Source organism: Struthio camelus, chromosome 1 (genome assembly GCF_040807025.1).
Source record: "Struthio camelus isolate bStrCam1 chromosome 1, bStrCam1.hap1, whole genome shotgun sequence".
NCBI lineage: Eukaryota > Metazoa > Chordata > Aves > Struthioniformes > Struthionidae > Struthio > Struthio camelus.
The window spans coordinates 121,232,054-121,256,990 of NC_090942.1; the positions used below are offsets into that span (position 1 = coordinate 121,232,054).

Consider the following 24,937-nt stretch of genomic DNA (forward strand, 5'->3'; position numbering starts at 1 on the left):
TGTAAAGCTAATTGCAATGACACAACTGTAGTGACTACTGCTACAGAGGTACCCACCACTATTCTGCACCAGCTCTGGTCCTGTTCTGTACTAACCAAACTTTTAACATCCAGTGTTGGATGGTCCTAACAGGCCAGGGGATATAAGCCATACTGGCTGTATATTCAGTATGATCTTCTAAAAATGAGTGCATAATGGAAAAATAAAAATTTCCCCATCACTCCTAACCTTCCTTCAGAAAGTACAAGTCACAAAGTGACAAACTACTTTCTACCCTGTCATTCTCTGTGTACTTATTATGGGCTTTCGTTATGAAAATTTGGCTGCTGGAATGCATAACCATTCTATCTTTCATAATTGGGGGAAACATGGCCCAGTTGTAAGATGTGCATTTTATGGCTCATGCTACTGTTCTCTTCCCACTCTGGGAGACGCAAAGCTGGCCCGGCTACTGACTGTTAGGACTGTCTGCCTATCAAGAAATAGCTCCTTCAGTCTAAAAGTATGTCCTTGCAATAGCATACCGGTTTATTTTGTTAAACAGACTCAATTGCTCTTCCTTGTCCGTTCCTCAACAAGACACAAACACACACACATGCACACAAAGGAAACCAATAACAATACCCTACCTACACATATCTATTTAGAGACAGCAATGCATTAAGTCACATTGTTTAAATTTGAGCTAGATTGTTTTGTAACTGCACACAGCTGCTGTATACTTGTATATTACCATTGCATAAGCTGAATGCAAATGTCTCCAGAGTGTACTCATAATTTAAACACTAGTCCACCCACTCGCCAGTCAGTGTCAATAAGACAATAGAACGCATGAATACAAATACACACACAGAAACATCAGTGCTCAACCATTGGCTTTTCTTGCAGCCCATCCCTTTCTTTTGTCTATACAAGACCTATTTGGATTGGAACCTCCTGGGAAACCAAGTACCTTGGCCAAGATTTTTAAAAAGTGATTAGCAAATTTGGGTTCTGATCCTCAGAGGGCGGTGCTCTATGGAGCACGTAGCACACAATTAGTATTATCAGAGTAAAAAGGAGTCCAAATTATGCTCTCATTTCAATAAAGGGATTCTGTTACCTAAACAAGGCACTTGAAAATCCCATGTTTTTCCCCTATGCATTTCCCACTGAGTAACTTTTGAGCATTATAAGTCTCCAGGTGAATGGGAGGATCTGATCAGCAAGCACTGAAATTTCTATGGTGCGTACACAGCAATGACACGATAGTTAATTTTTTCATGGTTTCTAAGCCGCTCTTCAGTATGTCAGTCTCAGTTTCCAATAGTTGCAGTTACTCGCAGGACAAAGCAAGCAATGAAGGCATTAATATTAATTCAACTCACTGAGACAAAAAGGGTTTTGAAAACTGTTGGGCTTTTTCTTGCATGAAAGGCTGAAGACAGGGTAAAAAAAGTGAAGTGAAAACCTGAGTGCAATCATACATCCCCAGCCTGAAACATGCACAGGTTTCCTTGCTTCTGCAAAGGGAACAGTGATGTCAACCCCTTGTGGGCTTTGCCTATTCTCCTTCCACAAGTTGCTCTGTGAATCTAATATCCATGGGGAAAAGATTGGACAGGGCAGGGGAAAGAATAAACTGTTCAGATGCATTTATCACTCTCAGCCCTTGGGGAGCCCTAAAAAAGATGTCAGGTGAGGGAAACAGTCTCTGCAAAGGGATATTTGAAGACTTCCTTCAGAACAGCCATGAGCCATGGGCTTTTCCCTGCATTTTACAAGTAAGACAAGATCATTTTAGATCAAGGTCTGAAGCTGCACTTAAAAACTATGATTGATCAAAGGTGTACCCCATACATGACCAGCTTTGCCAGGAGACAAGGAGAACTGTCTCTCCCTAAAAAGAGTCAGCAGCTTTTTAAGCTCCTTCTCAATTTGAGCTCCTTCTCAAATTTTGCTCAGCAATCTTATTCCCTCTCCCTCTACTCCTCAGCACCCTGCTCTTTGATATAAGGGTGCCAAAAAAATATTTGGGAAAACTACATAACCAGTGTGGGATAATCAGCTTTAACAAGCAGCTTAACTTCAGACAGTTCAGGCCCATTGAGTCTAAACCCATGTAGTTTTTGATTTTGCGCACTCTCTTCAGTCACCAAAACTATTACTGATTTATTCAGAGCTATGTAAGTTAAAATAATTCAGTCAGAAAAAATAGAAAGAAGCAGTCAAAAGAAAAAAAAAACAGACATACACAGTAGGTCAAATGGCCTAAGGGAAATATTTAATTTAAGAGTCATACTATTTCTACCAAGTTTCCCAACCAAAAATATTTTCATCAGGAGCACTACTCTTGATCTGGTTACTGCTAATGATTTTCCCCATAGACTTAGCTCATAAAAACATAAATTGCTTTATGAATCATAGAATCATAGAAGTTGGAGAAGAAAATGATGGCTTAGGTCATCTTGCCCTTCTGCCTCCCAGTGCAGTATTACTTCTTTTTATGAAAAAATTGAAAATAAGCATTTATTTTAAGCTGGAGAATGAAAATAACAAGTTCAAAAGAGATTTTAGAAATAAATAATGAAAGCAGTGGAGGAAGAGCCAGATTCCTAAGTACCTTGGCTCCCTCTGCAAACCATGACAATCTGATGAGAAGTATTGTCTGGATAGGCACAGTGAGAAATTCAATGGCAAAAAAGACAATGGTGTAACTAATGCACACAAGTAATTAGCACAGTTGTAAATGCGAATCTGGTAGTTACATATGCAAATATGTTGTTAGACAAATAACTTCTCATTACAGTAACTGTGATCAAACGTACAATGCAACATGCAAGAATCTGAAGTCCGAAAAGCTACATAGTCAGGCCTCTGTGCAGAAAGTGAAGGCGGATGCATGTGGTAGTACACACCACATTACCTTCACACATCGTGACATCTCCACACATCACTGCAAGCCACAAAGTCTGTGCTTTGGCTTTTGGAGCCTTCAGTTGGGGTATTTTTCTATTCTCCAAAAATGACTTCAAATCCTGCTTTGTATTTTTATTTCAAGTTTTTTCACCACGTGCGCACAGCTAAAGAGCCTGTCCTTTTTCATTATAAAACCTGATTTTTGAATCCTTGCTACTTTGGCTCAGAAACTGCACTTGATTTGATATTCTCTGAAGACAAAAGAGGATGTTTCTGTTATTTCCTAAGATGCCGCAAAAATAGCATCTTACCTTCTAGTATTTTTCACAGAGAATGTAGGCACTGGCTAGAACTCAGACTATCTGAGAACTGTTAAAAATATAAAGTAAATGAATCAGAATTTTTTGCTGCAGTTGGTTTTGGACTTAAGCATGCTGTTCTAGATTTCTGTAAGAGACCAGTAACTAATTTTGTTCCCATTACTGTCTTCCACAGATTTCTTTCAAATCGGGATATCTTAGAAAATACATCTCAGTATTTCTGTAATTCTTTTAGCTCAAGAGAGAGAGTCTCATGGATCTCTAAACATGAAAAGTCCCAAATATTGATTACTGAAACTAGAAACACTTCTTTAACCTAGCAGTTTTTATTTTGATTCTAATCTGAATACAAGCAGGCTGGTACCATTTTAAATCCCTTCAGTATAGCACATGCATGTACTGATATGTCTAACCGCAAATGCTGTATATGAGTTTGTGCAGGTAACAGCCGTGCAATCTATTTTTCTACAGGCTACAAATGTAACTGATCTAATTGGACCAATGCAAAATAGGATACACGCACCGCGCAAGAGTACAGAAAAACAATGTATAGCTCAAACCAGCTAGAACTGTCTCAGTGCTGTGAGAGTTGTTCAGAGAGAATTCTTAGTCTAATTATTAGAAATTGGAGACATGATGCTGGTTAGGAAAACTGAGCTGTGGTGAGGATTGTACTGTCCACAGGAGTAACAAAGAGTGGAGAACGTACCGCTTCTTTCCCCCTTCATAGCCTGTCTTGAAGCCAATTTATATTTCAATCAGATGAATAAAGTGGACTGCAGATACCAGGCTGATATAACAGTTGTTGCAATTCAGAAACCCTTGGTGAGAAACCAAAGAAAAGGACTCTGCAGCCAACTTACAAATGAAAGGAGTATAATCCACTCTATGTTACGCCACAAATGACTTAGCGATAAAAAGAGCTGTGCATTCCTGCTGAGGGGGAAATCTGACCTCTTCTCATGACATGCATAAAATTTCCTTGGGTAGGTAGCTTCTTTTTTATGTCTGATTTGCCTATGACAAAGTGAAATTGTATACAAGGAAGCTTTTACAAACATTTGAGTCAGGAAGATACATATGTTGCTTTGGTATGTGTTATGTCTCTATTTCTTTTTTAAAATGTAGAATCTTATTAAATATTAACTATTATACCAACTGAAGAATTGATCTAAAACAGCAGGCATGCCTGCAGGATGATTTTGTTTCTTACAATTCTAGCAGACTCATATTCAAAAAACTAAAGCTTATTTGTTGTCTGCAAACTATGAGCATGCCCAGGTAATTGCACACATGAATCCGGAACTTGCGTGTACAAATATCTATTTTATGAGCACAGCTGCCTGGTTCATTCGGGATATTTTTCAGGGACAATTTAACCACAGGTTTCAAAAAAATAAATAAAAACTAAATAAGAAGCCTTACCCTGACAGCAGTATTTGTTTTAAAGTCTGGCCTCAAATCCAAAAAATATAAGTCAGATTTTTCCATTAAATGCACGCAGCATCATAGCACAACTCAGACAAGTGAAGGCTCAAGAAGAAAATGCATGTGAAAGATCTGAGTTTTCTAAGCTATTTTAGCTAAAGTTTCAAACCTTTTTTTTCTGTTAAGTAACCCTGAGCTGCAAGTCTCATTCTCTAGTGGGTGTTTGAATCTTACCGTTCTCTTCTCCCAGGACGACACCACTTAAGCAATAGCTAGAACTTCTGCCAAGTGTGCAGGAGGAGTGAAAGAAACTAACCACAAACCTCAATTTACATCAGGGCATTTTGATAAAAATACAAAAATCCTACATTCAGGTTAGTGACTGAGGTTAATTACTGCCTCTGGTAATAGACAGAACATGTGTTGCAGAAGCATCTATGACTTCATATCCATCCCACCCTCACTTCATTTCCCCCCAAACAAAACAACCTTCCCTCTTGAACCTAGGAAAACAATTGCATGCGAGAAAGGTATGGATATTCCCCTGGAGATATCAACTCATTCATCTTCTCCTTATACTTAACTCTTAGAAAAGAAAAAAAAGGAGATTGTCTGTCCATGAAAATGGGTGTTCCAGTGGGGTAAGACACATTTGCTTGTTCGAAGCACTATTCTCAACACTTACTGGTTTCCCAAGTTACACCATGGAATGAGGAACAGTGAACTCAACAAGGCAGCAGCCACTGTTGTCTTTCAGACATTTATTTATTTTTGCAGGGTGGCTGAGCTTGAAAAGTTAGATCAATGACATATTGGTTTCCAATGTTTTAAAACCCTCTTAACATGAAAGGCAAGACTAGCAAGAAATGATGCATAAGGTATATGCTGTCCACCTTTTACCAGCATCCCTTCTGTCAGCTTTTGGGTATGATCCAAATTATCCCTGGGTAGATACTTTATAAATGCAATGCACTTCAAATTCTACATCAGCTGGACAACCATGTAAAATAAGGTTTCAGGAAGGCATAATTAAAACCGTTAACAGCACTGCCTTGGCTTAAGATACATCCACTGCTCCACATGCTCTAGTTACTGTTGCATTTCGTGTGGCAAGTGATGAGTCCCTGTACTAAACCACAAATGTGGCCTTTTACAAATGTTGCTGTTAGCTCACTTACTTCTGGGTTCGCGAGGTCCATCCACTGTTATCTTGATGGCTCTGTGGTATGTGGCTACTTGGGGTGGATTTGTGAAGACTGTGATAGTCAGTGTGAAGCTTTTCCCTGCAATAGGAAAAAATGTTACTGAACATGTGCATCGAGAAAAGATATACTTGTCATTCTAAATAGCACTAGGACACATCAAGTGGCACTAAAACACATTAGCTGTCCATATTGAAAGATAGATATGTGCACAGACAGCACGGTGCATAATCTCATAGCTCTCTACTGCTGGATACATTCCCTCTATGGCAACTGCTCCAAGCATTTGAAAAAAATTAATTTATATTTAAATGAACTACACTTTGTTTGTAAAATAAGGAGGTTACTCGTAATAGCTATAGTTTATCTGATCTACATGACTACTGGTACATTAGCTGTACTTTCTAAAAGGTGTAAGTTCAGAGAGGCTTAGAAATTGCGGCTGACTCTTCCAAAACTGCCATGGGAATCTGATCAACAGTGCCTGTTAAAATTAAAGAGAATTGGGTGCTGAGATCCCTTAGGCAGACTGTAAAATCCTATGCTTTGTGGTTGAAGCTACCATTAGTTCAGTTCCATATTATGAACCAGAACCCTTTAAAAATTATCTGCTACTGTAATGCCAAGAAACAAGGGAATGGAAAAAATAAAAAATCCCTTCAGCTTGTCCACAGAGAATTAAACCATTTTATGAAGCCATAGCAGAGTATTATATGCTTAGTTTCTCTATCATTCAATATGAAAACTGTGAAGACCTTTTCAAAATTGCTATGTGCATGCCACAGCTCTGAGTTCTGAAAAGCGCTCATGTTGACCGCTGCTTTTGTATCCCGTCATGATTGCAATGCATTCAAATCCTTCCACCTCTGTATTTGCTTTTGGCCAATGACAGCACTTACTTCAGGCATTTTTTAAATAACAAAAGTAACTTTCTATGTCTTTCATAGGACCTCATATATGAATTCATTATGGCTTTGGCCTGGACAGCATAAAAACATTGGCTGTCAGCAGGTTTAGTTTAGTTATCTCAGCATCACAGAGGATTCAGATAATGACAAGGATCTTCATTATCAGTAAGAGACATCAAGGGATATCACCCCAAGTTAGATAACCAGGAACTGTTGTGAGAAAATTGAGGTTCTCCTTCAGGTGCGTGCTGTGCAAGCTTTCGCATACAGCTCCGTCTGCTTCATTTTACCACTTGGTTGCGGCCTTTCTGAATGCTGAGTTTCTGCCATTCTGAGACTTCCCCTTTTTTACATTTTGCTTGGTTTATCTATATAAATATAAATGCCTGCCTACAGTAGCAATATTCCCCCACTCTCCATGCACATTCACTTGCAATTCAATACTTCTCTTAATGCAGTTCCTACTTTGGTGCTAATGGTCTGCAGCAACATCTCAGCGAGCACACACGCATAGCTGTTACTGGAAACTGTCCTCATCGCACCGCTGTGAATCAGGGAGGTATTCTCCCCACTGTGCAGATGAGGAGCTGCGGGGAGATGAAGAGTCTTGGCCAAGATCTCATAGGAAGCCTGCGGCCAGGGATGCCAACTGCTCTGGCTGTGACAATGATTTTGAATCAAGCCTGAGAAAACAGGAGCTGAAACACAAGCCTCCCAAATCCTAGGCCAGTGTCCTCCCACATCCTAGCTGCAAAGCAGACCCTGACATCAAAAGAATTGCAACAGAAGCAAAAGTAATTTTTGATCACTGTCTCAAGGCTTTTGGTCCTCAGCTGTTGGATCCTGCATCAAGCACAACTCACCCTGGACAACAAGATACAAATCATTGTGTTCTTGACTTTTTTTCTAATGCCAAATTACATGATAAAGCTTTACAGCTTTGTTACTCTTTCCCCCAGTAAAACAGATTTTTCTAGGAGGTATCAGAAATAAAGCTCAATAAAATTTCCTCCAGAAATATAAAACCATAGCATTAGGTTTAACAAACATCAGAGATGCACCTGTAGATCTTTCTTCTTCCCCAAAATAGCTTCCCCATATTATTATATACAACACATAGATCACTAGGACTGAAAAAAAACTTTAAAAATATAGGTTATTCTCTTTACTAATCTACAGTATTTGTATCTTGCTTCTAATTTATATTTTGGCAACTAATAATGCATTAGGTAAGCCACTCCTGCTGTTTTTCTAGAATACATAGTCAATTCATTTCATTAGAAGGCTTTTGTGCATTTCTCAGATTGCAGAAAAAAAAAACCTTCAGGGAAAAAAGATATAGAAGTTATTAACTGCAATAAAATGTGGCCACACTACCAGTCTGCATGACTAGAATAAAGAAGAAGAGGAAAGTGAAGTTACTTTAAAGATCTTCAAAACTGACTAGATCCCAGAGCCTGTATAAGGTTGTGATAAAAACTGGCAAAAGCAGGAAGACACTTAGCTTACTTCTTGTTGACAGAAGACTATTCATTAACCACATACTGGTTAACCACAGGGCCATATAACCATAAACCTACGTGTCACTCATTGCTACTTACCAATAATTCCGTCTGTGTTTTTTTTCCTGGTTATTCCATTTCATTTGCATTTAGTTTTATTAAGTGCTTTTATCACTTTTATTCACAGCTTATACATAATTCACCATCTATGTGTCTGATTGACAAAGGCAGATTTAGACTGGAGGAACTGTCAGCAAAATCTATGTTTTATGGATATAACTGTTCTGGGATGACAGCGTAACTATAAACCTCCCCTCCTTGCTTTTATCTACTATGATAGAGCCAAGATAGAAGATAAATTTTTATTTTCAACATACACTTGCATAAGAAACTTATACAAAGATATACAACGTACAGCAGACCACACTGCTGGAAATAATACCTGATTAGTCACTGGCAGCCTTCTTCAGACTCCTGCCTTTGGAGGCTATACTAGATGTCACAATTTCTGATCCTTAAGTAATTGGACCTCCGAACTATCCAAGGAATACCTACTCCGAGCACCTAGTATCTCTGTTTGACTCAGAAGGCAGAGGTGGGTGCCTCCCAAACTGAGTCAGATCCCCTAGGTGAAGCAGTGACCTCTCTATCAACTGTAAAGGCAGATCAAATGCCCCCAGATGACATTCTGAAACACTGGCCTAGTTCAGATGCCTCAGTCAGACAGGAAGATAGTTTCATTATGGCCCTCAATAGCCAGCAGTCATAGTAAGATAGCGCATACCCCTTCACGAGCTAACATGAAGATCTGGGACCCTCTAGGTTAAGCAGTCACACAAACCTACAGAAAACCATATGCAAATTAGCTTGGGTATACAATATATGCCTCAATATGGTTAAACTCATCACTGCTGCATGAGCATGGGAGTCTGCTGATGGTGGAAGGGCTGAAGAGTGAAGTCAATGTCAAGTTGTGCCTCGAAGGGTCTTTCAGTCACTTCAGAGACTACTGCTTCCCCTGTAACTATCTCTGGCAGTGCCTATGATTAGGCACACAGCACCTCGTGAGCCCCAGGGGTTAAACTCTCCGGATACGGGGCAGAGCTCTGCCTTTGCAGAACCCTCCCCACAGACATCAAACACTGTAATATGCCTAAGGGTAGAGTGCAAGACTCACTGCTTCAATCAAGTCTTCCCTTACAACTAACGCAGGAAAAACTGCCTCGTACTGTTTATTCTGCAAAAGCATCAAGGTCAATATCCTTTGAGAAAAACTCATGGAAACAGTAGCATATGTGGCCAAATCACAGTACTGACTTTTGAAGTGATACCTAGAGATTCTGTTGATGGGTTTGTTAGAGATTTTACTGTTAACAACGCCCTCAGGAATCATTGCTGATCTGACAGTCAAAAGTCAGACATTAAACCAGTTGTCCCCAGCTCATGGCTTTATAAGAGTGCTTGTGAGAGCCTCTGATGCTGTGCAAAGTTATAAGAACTTAAAAAGAGCAAGAGTAAAGCATAATATTGTCGGCCAGTGCACGCTCAGTAATACTGCTCCTGGGCCAGCAAAAGGTAGGGATCACTGTCCAAAACCCAAGCATCTAGAGGTCTTGCGCCCATGCTCTACACTGCAATAAGGGAACTCTGCATTCAGCTGCATCCCATCTGACAGTATCTGGAAGTAAAACGAGCAGTGAGCTCACATCTAACATGATGCAAGATTTTTTAAGTGGTCCCCCAGAACAACACTCAGCATTGTGCTGAAGGGCTCTAGAGGGAGCAATAGGCTTGTAAACTACGGCCCCTGGGAACGTTTGAGAGGAACCAAGGGGGAAAGAAAATGAATCCCAAGTGACAACACAGTCACATGAAGCTGCTGTATGCTGCTTTAGTCATCCCTAAGCAGTGTCATGACCAGATGGATCTGGAGTGAGAAGACATGCTTAAAATATGAGTGACTCCATGCAAATGACAGAAAACAGAAAAAAAAAAGAGATGGGAAAGACACACAGGCATGAGGGACAGCCTAGCTCGTCTAGAACCTTGAATTGTGTGCGTGCATGCACGTGCATGCGCTTTAAGTATTGGCAAATACAGATGCGGAATGAGGACAGACAAACTTTAGAGAAGACAGGCCACATCTCCAACCTATCATTCCATTTTAATTCATCTCTTTCTTAGGCAAAAAGATGATGAAGTTTCATCCAAATGAGGACAGAATAAAAATGGAGTTAAGGCTTCAGAAGTTGGCCCATATCATGGGGAGGAAGCAAGACAGGCCAACAGATGATGTGGTTACATTTACTACATTTTGCTTTTGGGACTTATTTTGCTGGTCGCAGATGTGTCATTAGTGGGTTTTTTTAATCAATACAAGTAAATTATTAGATAAAAAGAAGAAAAAGGGGAAAGGAGCCAAGAATGCTTGTGCTGACAAGGACAAAACGTATGGATGGAAAAATACGAAATGTAACACAAAAATACAATACAAATAATATTACAGACATTTCTATACTATTAGTGAGAGACTGCCAGGTTCTGGTAAGAAAGATTATTATATTAATTTTTATCCACCTTCTACTTCTTAGTACTAATGTACTTACTTTTATTAAATCACGCCTAATGATCAATTTTATACATCTTTACAATTTGTATCTGCCAAAGTAAAGATTTCTACTGAATTTTAATAACATATCTGACTGTACCTCTAGGAAAGATGTAATACATGCACTTACATATTCATTCTCAAATGTCAGCTATTAACACAGAGGCCAAATGTTGCTATGCTTATCACTTAAGCTGCATAATGCTTTATTAGCTGAATAATCCAAATGTAATCAATAGCATGAGAAGGGTTAGCATTATTTAACCCTTTGTCAGTTATCTGTTGCTCATCATGTGAGTGAAATATTTTTATAGTTCTTCCAACTGTATGACAAATTTCAAAAAGACTGCACAAGTCCAAAATCTGTCCTAGATGATTAACTGTTTTCTCCTGTCTTCACTGACAATTTCACACGGTAAAAATATAACTTTGCCTGCTATGTTTGGTCCAGTGGCTATTTCAGCAGAAAAGAATTACAGCTAAAGTTAGCAGCATTAAAAAAAGATCATCATTTGCTTACCCTCACTACCACAGATACCACTTAATTTAAATAAAAGAAAAAAATAGTTATTAACCTCAGGCATTACCATGCTGTAAACGGTTTACAAACTCTGACCACCACAGAATAACAGGCCAAATAGATAAATGTGAACATGAGGGATATCAGCAAATCAGGGTCATTGTCCAAAGAAATACAAGAACTGTGCATGCAAATCAGTTGCACAGATGACTGATCCATTTGTACATTTATAGGGATGTTTTGTGGATGTAAGTGTCTGTGTAAGGTTTGAGACTCGGGAAATACACCCACTGACCTCCAACCAGACTGGACCTGGCCAGGATAAAGCTATACTTTTGAACATTTTTGTCAAGTGTCTCACTCCAGGAAGTTCTTCTATTTGTGTTTACATAGCATACACCTACCCACAATGACAAATCGATCCCATTAAATCAAAAGGTGTTTTGTTCTTGATTTATATGGGACCAAGTTTTCATGCAAATGGCCAAATGCAGCCCTCCTGCAAACTTGGTCCCTTGTCTAATCTGGTGTGCAGTAAGTTCTGGAGGAGCTGCAAGCTGTGTAGCACAGCTCAGCCGTCCCAGCTTCCCTGCTTGGGAGCTCGCTGCTGCTAGCTTCTACCTTTTTGCTTCCTTTCTGGCTCCCTGCAGCACTACCAGTGCTTAAACAAGATGTAAACTTCATTTCTTCTTTTCCTCACCCATTCTGCTAGCTTTTCTTCAGCTAACAAATCAAATGCTTTGGTGAAAAGCAGCAAAGTTACCTGCTTTTCCTGTTGAGGCTCTGCAGAATTGCTATATTAGAAGGTTGAAGGAAGGTTGCATCTAGGGTGAAATCATTTTCAAGGCATTATTTTTGAGAAACATGCAGCGTTTAACCTAAGGCAACATAGGAACTAAATTAAGCAACCGAATTACATAACTGAAATTAAATAACATTAATAGAGACACTGCCAACCTAAGCAGGTACTAAAATCTAAATTTACCTTAAAATCATTATCAGGGTGATAAGAATTGTCCCTCATATTCTTCTGAAAATTGTCCCTGACAGTCTTCTTATTTCATAGGTTAAAAACATAACCCTAGGCCCACATGCTGTGGACATGAAATATTTACACAAAGAGATAACAGAAGCTGGTCCAGTGCAACTTAGAGCAGATGCAAGAGTGCTCAGAAATATAGCTGACTCAGGCCCTGAGTAGCTATTCCCACAGACAAATACTAGTGACGCGCAGCAATGTTTTGTGCACGTCCCTTTTCCTCAGGTGTACCGGGCATGCTGTGAGAGCTGTATGCCAGAGAGCTACGCTGGAGAACGGCCAGGCAGGTCCTGAAGGAGCCTGGCTTCCCCTCTGCTCTGCTACACTGGTATGAACCGCTAAACCCCTTTGCTTAGAAGAAAGGAGACCATATTCCTGCTGGAATAAACAAAAATGCTAGCATGCAGTATTCCACAAATGTGTCACCATCAATTTAAAAACCACATCCCTGTCTGGATGCTGCTTTCCAACCATTACTGTAGCAAGTAATGCTTTTAGTATTTGATCTGAAGCGTGATCCTTCATTACATAGTCAAGAATTGTTCATATTCTCAAGGGCTGCAAGAGTGAGGCTCAGCTCACTAAAACTGCCATAATTTTTCTTTCTTTTTTTGGTTAGTTGTTTACATTTTAATTGTACAGTGTTTTGTATGCAGCCAGTTTCACTTCTGTGCTGGTGATCGGTTTCACTTCTCAGTCTCATGATGATACCATCCACTGCCTCCTCTACTGGTGCAAGGGCCTTTGTGCTAATCCCTTCCCTGGTAGCCTGAAAATGTGTGTAAAAGTGCAGATGCTGCTGCTGGTCCACGGTTTGCCTGCAAGGAACCTGACGGCCCTTTTCTACTTAAGAAATTTGGATATGAAATGTACTAATTTTAAATGCTGATACTTAAAATGCTACATATGTTTCGTCGGTTTCAATCTGCTTCCTTCAGGTTCCTTCTCTCAGGTTACTACCCTCATATTATTTTTCCTTCATGCAAATCCTAAGAAAGTGCTTCAACAGAGATGCTACCAAAGTGTGATTTCTTCAGTCTCAAGACAAAACTGTGGTAGTTCAGAAGGAGGTATTAGGTGTGGGTGCTACACGGGCATGGCCATTTATCGGGAAGTGAGCTGCATCAGGAGAAAGGTAGGAGGACATCTCTGAGCTTATGGGAAAGGAAATAAATGAGCAGACTGAGAAGAAAAGGCATAGGGTCAAGAGGTTTGGGACCAGGGTGGCAGGAAGGAGGTCTCTGAGGACAGGGTGACCTACAACAGTTAGTTTATGGTGACACCCAGTATTTAACTTAGACATTAGCCACTTTCGTAAACCAATGTCAACAATCCACAAACACACAAAACCACCTGGAATCCCCCTAAATTTTGATGTTGTCTAATTTCACAAGACAGACTATTTCAAGTAGTGGTAGGAATTTGGCTGGCAGGAATGTTATTTGTACTTCAGCATCCTTAGGTTTACGTACTATGTAAATATCAGCTTTTAGGCTTTGAGATGGATGCAGTATGTGTGAGTGTGTACACCAGAGTAACAATGACTTTTGACAATAAAACAAAAAAGCATTTTTCAATCCTGTTCTGAAAGACAACCTAAGTGATCCGTTTCAAACGATTTTTTGGGTGGCATGCCTTCTTAGACTGAAAGCCTGAAGATCAAGTTTGTTAAATGAATTAAAGCCTTAAAAGACTGCGGTGGGGGGCGGCAGGGGGAAGACCTCTTAATGGAAAAGCCAAGCAGCCTCTAACTATAATTGGAGCTGCTGCAGTAACCACTATAAAATTCTTATGAACTTGGGTGGAGACAATAATTACAGCACAGGAAGAATGAGATGCAATGGGGTGCCCAGCCTCCGCAGCAGAGTGGTAATACAAAGAAATTATACTGTTTGAGTGTTTAAATGGAATACTTATTGTTAAAATATTATTAAGACTTGAAAAGCATATGCACAATTTATTCAAATCTACATGCCACTAATGCTTGAACAAAGATTTTGAGAGGGTGGAATTACAGTGGAGTTATTTTTTCCCCAGAGATGAGTGTAATGCAAATCTCTGACACTCCTGACGCTCAGTATTAACTGGCTACCCCCAAAACTGAGTTTCTGCTTTCAAGTTGTGGCCTCCTATGTGTCAGGGAATTTTTTTTTCACTACAATGTCGTTGTACTTTTAAAAAACATGTTTCTCTATACAGAAGCTTGGGGTATCTGTGAATAAGTGTTCAGAAATGACTTAGCCTCCATGAAGTGCAGCCAGCTCTAGGGTGGAACAAGAAAAAGATCTTTTAGCAGAATGCTGTGTCACTGCTGAATAGTTCAGGGAAAGAGAGAAACAGCAACAGGAACATAGGAGACAACCGGAAAGCAGAGTTCAAAATGAAATGATTCAAATACAAAGCTACCACCTTCTTAAAGCTACCACCTTCTTACAGAAAGTGCCTTGGGATCCTTAAACCTAATAACAATCCTTAACCCAGCTATAAGACTTTATAATTTCAAACCACTAATAAGCTTTTTAAGGTAGAAATTATCACCCACACTTTACAGGTGATGAGACAGACATGAAAAAGTTAAGGCCCAGATCCACAAAAGGATTTAGATGCCTGAAGTGGGATTCAGGTTCGATTTAAAGACTTAAGTCTAAAATTACAAACCTCAACCCACTCTTTCAGGTGCTGCTGAAAAGCAGAAGCCCTTGACATCTGCAGGTGATCCAGTTACCTCGAGGCTGGGAGCCCAGCCCCTGGGAACGAGGAGCTGTGCATGGCAAGCCCAGGCTCGACCTGCAGGCTTGGTGCTCCCCTGCTTGTCCTCCCTGGGTGATCTGGTCCAGGATCTGAAAGCACAGTGCCCCCTTCTCCTGCGTTTGCTCTGACTGCTCAAGCGCTAGAGCATTTCCCTGGGAAAACTCCCTGCTTCGTAGGAAGTGGCTCAGGCCTGCATTTTGGGTCTCCCCCAAGGGCATCCTGTCTCTCCACGTGCCTGTGGTGGGGTACGAGCATACTCAAGCCTGGCTGCCCAGGGGCCTGAAAGTGTTGAAGGTCCTTCGAGCAGAGAGATGGCACCTGCACACACATATATGCCTCATTCACAGGGCTGGCGGCTCAGGCATTTGGGGAATGGAGTGTCTCACCCCCATCTTTTTTTCCAAAGACTGCTTATGTGTTTGAACCTATGATTTTTTTCACATGTTAAAGCCCTGTTCTCATCCTTTCCCTAACTGTGAGACCAGAGAAACTTCTGTGCAATAGGTGTTGGGTTTTTGGTACATCCTGCTCTGAAGCACCCTGCTGTCATGGTTCCTGTGAGCCTAGAAAACGCCCTTGGAGATCTAGGTTTTGTTGAAGCCTCTCTCCCTTTTCTGTGCGCTGGTTTTTACATGGTTTAGGCCCGTTTGGCTACCTGTCTGGATGGAGGCTGGCATACCTTAGCGTTCTGGTGGCTGGGAACATACGTGCTCCTTGCCCTATGGAGTTAAGGAGACGATGACCTCCAGGCACGACTCCAGGCAGAGGCGCCAGGTACAGAGAACAAGGGAGGTACGGGTTCACAGGCTCTCTAAAAGAGCAATGTGCTGCTCTGAACATGGCAGGCAATGAGCACTTGTTTGATGATCAGCGCCTTTTCAGCAAGTGAGGGACTTCCATCTACAGAGACCTAGAGCAGGGGAGTGACAAAAGACAACCTGACTAGTCACTTCTTCAGCAGCTAACTGAGTGTGGGAGTGTGTACAGGGACTGTTTATTCTGGGTTCATGATCTTGGAGGAAGGACTGCTCTGTGCTGTCATTACATTAATGCAATGCGCATTGATTTCAGAGCTGCGAAGAAGTCTGGGGTCACTTGATGGACGCCCCGTTCCACCAGAGACAACTTTCAAATGTAAAACAACCTCTACATCCTCACATACGGCCATGGCTTTGTTAAAGTTGTGGCGCATAAAGCCTAGCTTGTGGAAACTTTGTGGCCTTGCCAAAGTGTTTCCTTCAGTTCCTCCCTAAACTTCAGGGAACTGATGCGCATAAGCACGGCTCCAGGCACCGCCCTGCTAAAGAGCCCTCATGGCACCCAGCCTTTAAAACAGCTGCTTCTCGCCTCCTCCTCCTGCAGCCTCCTGAACCTCCACCCTTGCCACCACTCAGTGCCTGCTCCCTGCCAGCACAGTACTACCGATAACTTCTCGGCCTCGAAGCGAAAAATAGGAAAGGGTGGAAGGAATTAAAGACAGTTCTCATTAGCAAACTTGAGGCAAAACCCAGCTCCTTTTGTAAGGACTAGGCCACATATCTCAACTCATGCATGACCCATAGGCTCGACTGCAGTATAAACAGAGAGAATAATTTCCACTATCATGGCTAGGCTCTTAGACAGAGCGAGGCAAGTGAGGCTCTGGCCAAAGTGCATGGAACTGGCTCATGGTGGCTACCTGCTGAACCCGGCTACCTGCTGGCCTGGGCCCGTGGGAGAGACCCTTGCTCAGGGACTTCAGAGCTGGGGCTGCAGCCTGTCTCGCTGACATCAGTGCCAGCTCTCGGCAGCCATGCCGAGCTCGAGCGGCTCTCGCAAAAGGGAGGAAGAGCACTAATAGAGGAAGGGGAGCAAGAGACAAAGGTTGATGCATGACACGATGAAGGGAATAAGGACTGCTTAAAAAGGCTGAGAAACTTGTGTTAAAATAGTATGATGGAAAAAATGGGGGAGAAGAAGTAGGATGGGAGCAAAGAGGTGAGGAATTACACAGTATTAAGGTGAAAGAAAAAAATGGAAATTATTTGCTGTTACTAAAAGATTTTTAGAAGAGATCAGAGACTGATTCAGACTGATGCAGGTTTATGCATACGTCTATGCTGGAAAAGACTCCCCTGACAGCAACTGTAAGCCACCGACCTGCAGTATCCTCACTTCTGCTAAGCTCGAGCTTAGTTCTGACAAGGACTGCATGGTGTACTATAGTCATCTGGAGGTTGCTAACCAGCTGTGAAGCTAGGGTCCTAATTAATATCTCAGAATTATGTTATTTTGATTACAAATCAGCAGCTGTTATTGAGGCCATAATATAGGTACAAACAGGCATACGTGCATACAAATAAAAATATTTTTTTATCACCGCTCGAGCAGCCCTCTAGAAGAGGGCACACTAAAATAAAAAGCACAACAAAATAAAAACAAAGCAAAAAAATGCTGAAAGGCAAACAGATTACTTGAAACTATGTAACCTCTTCATCTAGTGAGGTACTTTGTTTTCTCTAAGCTGTATCCTGGTAAGCCTAACTCTTTTATCATCATAAAAAATAAGAAAATGCTTAGAGGATAGCGGCTGTCTCATCCTCAGCGTTATCCCAAGTTTAAAAAATGTACAAGCGCAGCTCTGCACAACCAAAAAATAGATTTATTGTTATTGGAATGAGGGCAGTGGTTCAGCACTTGGCATGATCACTGTTTACAACAGTAATGCTCCCGGAGACAGGAAGTTCTAAAAATCACTCTGCCATTATTTTTCTCCTGTTGACGCTTTCTGATTGAGAGTTCTTTTGCCCAGACCAAATTTTAAGTAACCCAACAGAGTGTTTGTGAGCTGGCAAAGATAGCCACCCTCATGCTCGGCCTCACAGACCACATGATGTTTTCGATTCAAATATCCTCACCGAGCTGAACCATATACTTCCTCGCACAATCAGCAATTCATACGAAAATGCCTGCACATATCAAGTGTGTACTGAAGACAACTTGGACTGTACTGTCGTAATAAGAAAGTCTTCTCTCCTTCCCGTCCTCCTACCAGAAAGTCTCTGCCAAAGGCTTGCACCGAGACAGGAGTTTTGTTTAAAGGGCTTGGTGTGCTAATCAATCTCATGCTGACCCATGCTATCTGACTTGCAACGTGTATCGGATCATCTGTACCAGTTCAGGGAACTGTCATGATGAATTCTTCCATGGCTGCTGGGTTTACAAAGCAATCTTAATAAAATTAATGATACGATGAAAAAATCCTAAGTCACTTAAAAACAAAATTACTAATTCACTGTCAGCCTCTCTCTCACAGAGAAAAACAGCGCTATGGCAGGGATAGGAGCTGACCCAAAGTTGCTGCCAATTTAGTCATCAACCTGCCAAACTGACCTTCCACTGGCGCATCCCACTATTGCTGTTTATCAGCCGGACTTATAAATAAGCAGTTCTTTTTATACTATACCAATGGACTCGCTTTCATGTCGGATTCTTGCATTTCTTCTGCTTGAGTCTCATCTGGAAAACTTGGTTAATTGTTGCTTAAGTATCTGATATCATGTCCCCTGAAGCATTCCACTGGTTTGGATTGGGACCCAAGCAGTTGTTTAATACTGATTTTACAATTCTGTGCATAGCGTGCTCCACTGTTTTGCACATACTTTTATGATTTTGAATGCATTTAAGCAAAAATAAAACAAATCTTAACAAAGCGCTTAAATAATGCAACCACAAACCAAAGTTACACAGAAGGAGCAACGTTCTGACATCAGAAGACCAATAAAAATAATTGGACTCAGAATCTAGGCCAATAATTTTTTGTGTTTTGAGTATTTTTGAGATTCCAGATTAAAATGATTTTTCTTCTCCAAAATTATATCCAGGAAGAAGAGCTCTGAAGGCAGAAACTTCTGATTATGCTTAATAATAATTCTTCAGTGTTCTCCTATCAGATACTCCTGTGAAACAGGAGTATTTCTTTGGCTTTAGAGAAATTGAAAACTATTGGGAAATGCATCTGCATGAGTCTAATCCTGAAAGGTGGTAGAAAATATATACGTATGTTTTATTTCCAGTCGTTTCCAAAATGCAATTTTTAAAAAGGCTTTATTGGAAAGCTAGCTGCAGCACAAAGTTCCAGCTAGAGATTTCAGTTTTAGATTGAGATCTTTTGTAGCAAGCCAAGACACTTCCACATTAGCTGCTATTTTGATAACCTATTAATAATTATTTTCATCTGGAAAATATGTTTATTTGTTGTTGTTTTTTAATGTTAAATTCTACAAAGAAGATAGTTACTGGGATAATGATTCCATGAGGAAAATATGTAATGCTTACTGAGCCATGAAGCTTTCCCTCTCCAAAATAAGTATTTATTTTTAATTTTATCCAATGAATTTCAGGCTTTTAGCATCAGATTGATTTCATCATAGTAACCTAAATCGGTTGATTATACATTAAGAAAACACGGCTGCATTAGTAGCACTTCTAAGGCTGAAATGTTTATGAATGGAAGGCGAAAAACAAAAGAAAGATTTTTTTTTTTAAATTAGGTAATCAAGCAAGAGGAACGGAGAACAGCTGAAGTTTTAAACTACATTTTTCTTTCAGAAATTACTTACTTGGGCTTACAAGCCAGACAGGCAGGTTTTCCCAGTAGCATTCTCAAATTAGGGTGAGGAATAGTAATTCTGGACCCCAGCCAATTCCAATGTAAATCTGTTTTATTCACGAAAGTGAGCCAAATTGCCTTTATACAACATCTCACTGTTTTGGGAGACCTGTGATATTCTCAGCCCCCATTCTTGGTGTCAAGAAAACAAAGTGCTTTTTAAAATTCTGAACTACAGGCACAGCCAGAGCAATACAGGCCAAGTGCTTGCTATTAAATATGAAATGAACACTGAAATGTAGTTCAGTTCTTTGATTAAGTTTCTGTGTTTCAGCATACATGCGCATGCCTTGATAAACACACACGATCACATCTTTGAATGAAGTGAATTGGTGTAACTCTCAAAGTCAGTGGAGAACCACTAAGATGAAAATACGGATAACAGTCCTACACAAGGGCATTTGAAACAACCGCCAGGTATCGCTGTATTGGCAGATCTCATTTGAAGCTCACAGAAGAAAATTAAAACAAATTGTAAAAATGTCAAGAATGATAATTTTCTGCTCTTTTAAAAGAGAGAGAAGTGGCTGGCCAACAATTCTGCAAGGCTTTTAATGGGAATGTTTACACCTAAGCGATAACTGATGCATAATGGAAGAAAGTGAGGCATGAACTGGAATTGTCACGGGTTAAACTCAGTCCTTACTCTTCAACAGTGATTTTAAATCACTCAAGGTACACCAGTAGCGTCCACCACGACTGTGACGGACATGAACTTTCAATCACTGTTCACAGAATATTACTGGCATCACATTATCGCTGGTGGCAACTGAACTTATTCAAACTCAAATATTACACAGCAAACAAAGTTTCAGTTCATTTTCCTCTAGTGAAGTATCAAAGGAAGCAATGCCCTTTGATGCAGCTCCCTTGTGCTTTAGGCTTTATACAAATTCAACAGAACAGCACCTCAGAAATCATGTACCAAATGCAAACAATCCACACCTTTGGAAAACAATCCCTTGTTAGAGGAGTAAACAAAAGCATACATTAGTCATTCACACCAAAGATGGGCAGCCAATGGACTTCATGAGATTTAACCTCAAAGACTAATAGCATGCAGTGTTCCCACATCATTGTATCACTTAAACGGTCACGAAAAGTCGAATATCATACAACATATAACATCTATATGTCCATTCATACAGGCTATCAGCAACTGATCACCAGCAGAGCAAGGGGCTAAATGACGCACTCGACAAAGCTTTTCTTTATGAATAGCAACTGTTCTCTCTCAGCCACTGAATTTTGACCTTGAAAATCACACAGTTCACTGTTACGATTTCTAGCTTCACTACCATGGCCAAGAACTGAACTACAGGTTTGTTTTTATTAGCTTCTCAGCTTCTTTGCCAGCTATTCATTTGAATCTTCTAAACAGTCATCTCTGAATCATAATGCAAATTCCATTTACTGAAAAGGTGGAACCTTTAATATAACAAATGAACATGTTTAATGACTGATTCTTTTAGACATTACAGCATCTCTCATGTTTTCAGTAAATGGATATAATTTTCTCTGCATTACCCTATTATTACTCTTCGCTAGCATTACGAAGCTGCATTCTCATCTGCGGGTGTTTTCCACCAAGTGCATTTTGAATACAGCCCAAACGACACGATTTAAAAGATATCTCCCTCTGCAACCTAAGCTAAAAATGCTTCAGGACACTGGGGGATTGGATGGGTACTTTATACACAAAATGTATTTATTGCTTACATCTATGTTTCAGCTGGGCCACGTTCTTCTATGACTGCTGACTGTATTTATATTAGAAGAATATCCACAAACTCATTTCACTTCAAAAGTAAATAAAAGCTGTTGCACATATTCAGGAGAACTTCCTCAGTCTAAAGCCTGACCCATCTCCTATTTGAAGGGAAGATTTTGAGAGGGAGAGCAAAAGCAGGTCAGTTATGTAATTCTCCTGATGTATGATTTTAACTGTGTTTGTGTTTGTAGAGTCACGCATGAAAACGCATTGGGAGATGGCTAGGACACCGAAAGAGTGCCCACATGGCGGGAGAGGGAAGGGAAAATGTTGAGGAAAGGTCACCTAGCCTCACAGTATTCAATCTGGTTCTGAGAAACAACAGCTCACAGACTGTAATAAAGTTGTGGTAAAAAAGAACTTATTTAAGTGCAGTAGATACTATCGTTTTGATTTGTGAATGGTACAACACTGCATTGTCCTTAAATAACAATGCTGTAGTTGGAAAAACATATTGTTATGTTCCGATTTTATTTGATGATATGAACTAAACAGAAGAAAAATACATAAGCAAATAACATACGAAGTCACACGGAAGATGCGACACTTTTCGTTCTCCACCTTAAAACAGAAAGGCTGATGACCTCTCTGAGCTTTTTCTAAGCAACAGGTCACCAGCTTGTCTTCTGTAGGTTTGATTTAATAACCCTGACCCATGCAAAGCGACTCCATGCAGAGGAAAGAGGGCAGTAATGTAAGAAAAGTGCTTAAAATAATCTTGTAATAGAAAGGTAAATAGGATTGTTTGGAATTTATGGTTTTTAAGATTATGGGCTGAAGCCAAAGGCTGCAGTTACTAAGGGTCCTGCCACTGATTTTACAGGTTTTTGCATCAAGCTTTGTACAGCTGTTCACCCACAGGATACGTGCACTGTATGCGTGAGCTGCTATTTGAAGCTTTCTCACAACAGTTGTGCACAGTTACAGTCTAAGTTTTGACTCTTTTTTGTTGCTTGCACTCATAAGGCCTTTTTATTGCTACTAGCAGTTTAATGGTTATTACAGAGATACAGCAGGTCAGATATTAAGCTGATCTATTCTATTCTATTCTAAGCAGCTTGCAGTAGTACATTAAACAATATGCATGTGGTTCTACGTCTATCTGAGAAAAGGAAAGATCAGAAAAAGAAAAAAGAGCCCTATACCTCCAGTAGGTCATGACGAAATCTGAAAATTCTTAGATATTGTGAGAATTGTTTGTAATTTTAGGTTGACTTGTTCTGCTTCAGAGAAGGGTTTTTGCAGAGTGCCATCACGCTGCAAGCCCTGAGATGGTCACGATTCTTTCTTTACACAAGCTGAGAATTCTTATTTTAAATTGAAAGAAAATATATAATTTACACTTAAAAGTGCTGTCCTAAACGTGCAGAGAGACTTCTGGGTCACAATGAGGCTTACTGTCTTTGTGAAGGCTTTTTAAATGAGATCCTACCATTCAAAAATTGAAGTAACACACAGGATGGACTAGCAAAAAAAAATCCAAAAAACCTGAAGAAAAACACATAGCAGATTCTGTACCTTCGGAATTGGCCTCAAATAGATTTTGCAGTGTTCCCCGCAGCAGAAAACCTGATATATTCTGTATTCAAAATCTGTATAACTAGAACTTAATATAACTAGTAAATATGACCAAACTATAGTTATGAACAAATACATACCTCTTCCACTTCTACCCACAAATCTGAGGTCATTGAACCTTGCGACTTGGTTTTTCATGGCAGCTGTTGCATTTCTGAGTTCTGCGGAGTAATTTTCGTCGTTCCCAGCCATTACTGTTACCAGCGTCCCATCGGGCACATCTCCTAAGGCCACCACCTAAGCAATCAAAGAGCGGAATCCTCAGCTTCCTTATGTGACATTTATTTTCAGGGTGCAGAATATCAACAAGTGACATGATAATATAGGAAAGAGCAGCAACAACAAAAACTTGCGTAGACTAAAAAGCTGTTTAGTGAAAACAGGAAGCTTTTCCATTACTAGTTTGCAGAGCTAGGGACAAATTTTTACATTGATGTACATCTGAAATACAAAGTATAATGTGCACCTCAGCATGAAAAATACATGCAGCAAGCTTTCTAATATATACTGTTGTAACTGTCAATAAAAAAATTCAAGTAACAGGAACCAATTCTGCTCTCATTTTCATCAGTAGCATTACTTTTGACCTACATCAAAGTCAGTACAATCATGTAAGTGTAAAATTCATGAGAAAATAAATCATGAGAAAACAAAATAATCCAATTGTCTCATGGACACAAAGGGTCAGGCTCCCCACATTCGTACCAGTTCTCTATCTTTTCTTCCCACTCATCTGAATGTAGCTGCCAAAGCATAAATCTAGAATAAATCCATGGAAAAGTAGGCCTCGACCGCATGTTTAATCACAATTTACTACATTTCTTTTTCTCTTTAGGGGCAAGAAAGAGAACCCATGACCTGATAGATGGAAATTGCGAGCTGAACTAATGAAAGCTGCAATAGCTTAATTAAAGATTTTCACGTAAACACATAAAGGTTTGCAGTGTAGGTCCTTAGTGCCAGTATCTACCAAGCAAATATTTAGGAACATAGGATTTGCTGTATTTTTGACATGATGGCTGAGAGATATGCAGATTTCTAGCCTTAATTTTCTTGACTTGTATCTACAGTGTTCACATTGCTTAAAATAATGAGAATTTAATTTTATCCTAACTTCTTGAACAGGACTGAATGCGGGTCTCAGAACAATTTTACCCTGCTGTAACTGAATGGTGGTTTTGGTGCTGCTCTGGATTTATTCTGGCAAAAGAGCGAGCTTGAATTTGGTCTTCTGTCATGCTTTTTTAGGTTCCATTGCTGAGATGTTCCCCCCAATTAAGTCTGCAGTAATGACCTCAAGATTACTACTATAAAAAAAGTTTAAAAAAATCTAGCTTGTTTTTATTTCCTCTTTTACATATTTTAAGAGGAAGTAGTCCTGCATCACATCCTCTGAGTTACTGCTTGATATTTTTCCTTCCTCTTAGCATTTTCTAGTTTATGTCCATGTAGTTATAATTGGCTTAAACTTGTCACAGTCCCAGTCTTATTTCTATTAGTTTCTAATCACTCTGTTCTTTCCAGACAAGAACAGCAGCTCCTTTACTTAATCTGTTTCTAATGCTTATTTCCCAGTCATAACTATTTTGCGTAGTATCACAGAGTCTCCATCTCAGGTATTTCATAGTCTCTCCTTATACATGAGGCTGCACTTCTCACTTCAGTGCTCTCCCATTTGTCACCTCTAACCCCTATTTTCACTTCCACATACAAAGTTAAAATCACTGTGTCAAAATTCCCTCTTTACGTATATATTTCAAC

The 24,937-nt window shown here is 40.0% G+C and overlaps 1 protein-coding gene across 6 annotated transcripts in view; it reads right to left on the minus strand.

Moving 5' to 3' along the window:
- Positions 1 to 24,937, minus strand: part of RUNX1 (RUNX family transcription factor 1) — a 176,732-nt gene that overhangs the window by 49,993 nt on the left and 101,802 nt on the right. For all 6 annotated transcript variants that reach the window (XM_068913360.1, XM_068913369.1, XM_068913379.1 and 3 more), the window contains 2 exons: positions 23,257 to 23,413; positions 5,825 to 5,929 (listed from right to left, as the gene is read on the minus strand). In XM_068913360.1, the coding sequence (XP_068769461.1) occupies positions 5,825 to 5,929; positions 23,257 to 23,413 (262 nt within the window). The remainder of the gene's footprint in view (positions 1 to 5,824; positions 5,930 to 23,256; positions 23,414 to 24,937) is intronic.